Below are 2,590 nucleotides of genomic sequence, written 5' to 3' on the forward strand. Positions count from 1 at the left end.
TATATTTTTTATATATATATATATAAATATAAAAATAAAATAAAGATTAATTATATAAGAAACTTACGCCACGTTCAGCTTGCAACTGATCCTCGTGTCCCATAAAATTCGGCATTGCGGTAAGATTGTAACGCAATCCATGGCAAAATGAAACGTTTAATCTTTCGCATTTCTTATTTTGTCCAGTTTGACCAGCGTGATTAATGCCCCATGATTTAACGAGGCCAAAAATTGTTAATAATAACGTGATCTGTCTCCAAAGATATTTCATTATCCTTTTAATCTCTTCGTTTAGGATTCGTAACAAAATATATTTTTCTATTATAAAATCACACAGAGATAAATAGATAACTTCTTCTTCTTCTTCTTCTCTTGTAATAATATTTAAATCTCACGTAACACATAAACAATATCGATGATACATTTTTAATTGAAATTCGGCGCGCTCCTTCGCGAATATTTGAATTAAATTCGAAAAAATCATTGATCCTCTACTTCGATCGCGATTAATAATATTCCTTGGCGTAAAATTAAATCACACCCTTTGTGTCATAAGAAAAAAAACAGAAAAAAATAATAATTATAATATATATATAACACACTCTGTGTTGATAAATTAAACAAATATATCGTGTTACAACGAATCGAATCGAACCGTACAGTCGAGCGTCGATACTCGAACTGCTTGAATTCACAACAAACTCCTCGTGCATTGTCGGAACATCTCGTACTGTTCGTCAAAAGTTGTTCGTTAATACTCGGCAATGTTCGTTCTTACTCGGCAATGTAAGACTTGCCCTAGAATAGAACTTGTGGGATTCACAACAAACTCTCGTGCATTGTCGGAACATTTCGGATCTTAGCTGGTCCCCATTCCGTTCGTTAATATTCGGCAAATTTCGGTTTTATTCGGCAATGTGAGACTGGGCCTTTCTATATTGTATACTATAACTACATGCTATAGGAAAGGCATCACATCACATCACATCACATACCTGAGTCGGCTTTCCTCTTTCAAACATCTCTTTGCTTCTTTATTCTTTTTTTTTTCTACTTGCCGAAGGATTCTTTTACCTTTTCCACGCCTCACCTCGACCCTTACGGCTACACGAGTATCTATTATTTTGGTTCTACCGCCGCTAGTCATCGAACCAATCCCACAAGCACAATTAGGAACAAAGGGAAAAAGGTAAGCGGGTGGGATTTACGAAGGAAGTATGTCCCGTATTAATCCCCATAGCAATGAATTTCAATCCGAATTCCCGGAAACAGTTACGTCAATGCTTTATGACACGAACGGGATGAACAGGTATATATATATATATATATGTGTGTATGTATTAAAAGGAATGCTTTTATTTTCTATTATTTTTTAACAACAGGATGAATCGGTTGAATAATTTTGAATACTTTTTATTTCTTTTAGAAATCATCCAGATTAGGAAGAAATCTTGAAAAATCCTTCGTTCCGCTTAACTTCCTCATTCGAAACGAACACTCGTCATTATTCTTTTTTTTTTTTCAGTTGCTTTTCTTAGCTGAGACAAGAATAACTCTTACCGAGGTTGAAAGATAAAACGTTGAAGAAATAATCGATTCGACGAAATATACAGAACATTTTTTTTCTTCTCTAAGGCCTAACACAAAAGTGTGGTATTATGTATATTATAATAACGTATTAGATCGGTTGTTTTTTTTTACAAAGTAGATTTTTTGATTAGCCCAACTGACCATGGTGTGGGATTCATATTTCCCCCAATTGGTGGTAGGAAGGTTCTCTTTGTTTTTTCTTCATTGTTCTTTCACCCTTCTCTCGCCACTTCTCAATTTTTTTTTTACTTTCTTTTCATGATACCGGCTCTTATACTATCTCTGTCCCTCCAACAGGGACCCCTCCCCTTTCTCCTTCTCTTCTTTCAGTATCCACGGCCAACAACCCTTTTGTATGATTTCATTACTGCATTACAATGGACTTTAGGCTTTGATGTTTAAACACTGAAATACAAATTTTCTACGGCACTATTATTTGTTGTTTTACTGATAATACATTTTTTAACTTCTTTAAAATATACGTCTATTTTTTGTAATAGTAATCGTAACTCAGGTATCTCAAATTCAGATAGTTTTTGTCATACAACACGCGGTTTATGTTCAAACAAATATAATTAAAAAATTATTATAATTCAAAAATTAAAAATATACATTATCCAATTTGAGATTAATATATTATTATATACATATTAGTATATAAGAAAATAATACATTTGTAAATGTGTAATAGTGTATTCTAATATACTTATATATATATATATATATGATTATTATATATTTCATATAGATATATTAATTTATTTTCTACAAATTTCAACAGAAAATAACCGAAAGAAAAATTAACTTAAAGAAATGAATACTTATTAAAGGTCAGAAAAAAGGAAACTATACATTTTTTAACTTCTTTAAAACATACGTCTATTTTTCGCAATACTAATCGTATCTCAGGTATCTCAAATTCAAATAGTTTTCCTCATACAACACGTAGTTTATGTTCAAACAAATATAATATATAGATTAATTAATAATAAATAATAAT

The 2,590-nt window shown here is 31.3% G+C and overlaps 1 protein-coding gene across 1 annotated transcript in view; it reads right to left on the reverse strand.

Annotated features, from left to right (window-relative positions):
• LOC106790367 (frizzled-9-like) overlaps window positions 1-2,590 on the reverse strand; it is a gene marked incomplete at its 5' end in the record, with an annotated part of 14,061 nt that overhangs the window by 9,341 nt on the left and 2,130 nt on the right. The window contains one exon of the mRNA XM_014755191.1: window positions 68-250. Coding sequence (XP_014610677.1) covers window positions 68-250 — 183 coding nt within the window. The remainder of the gene's footprint in view (window positions 1-67; window positions 251-2,590) is intronic.

Source organism: Polistes canadensis, unplaced genomic scaffold (genome assembly GCF_001313835.1).
Source record: "Polistes canadensis isolate GaletaPanama2010 unplaced genomic scaffold, ASM131383v1 scaffold_234, whole genome shotgun sequence".
Lineage (NCBI taxonomy): Eukaryota > Metazoa > Arthropoda > Insecta > Hymenoptera > Vespidae > Polistes > Polistes canadensis.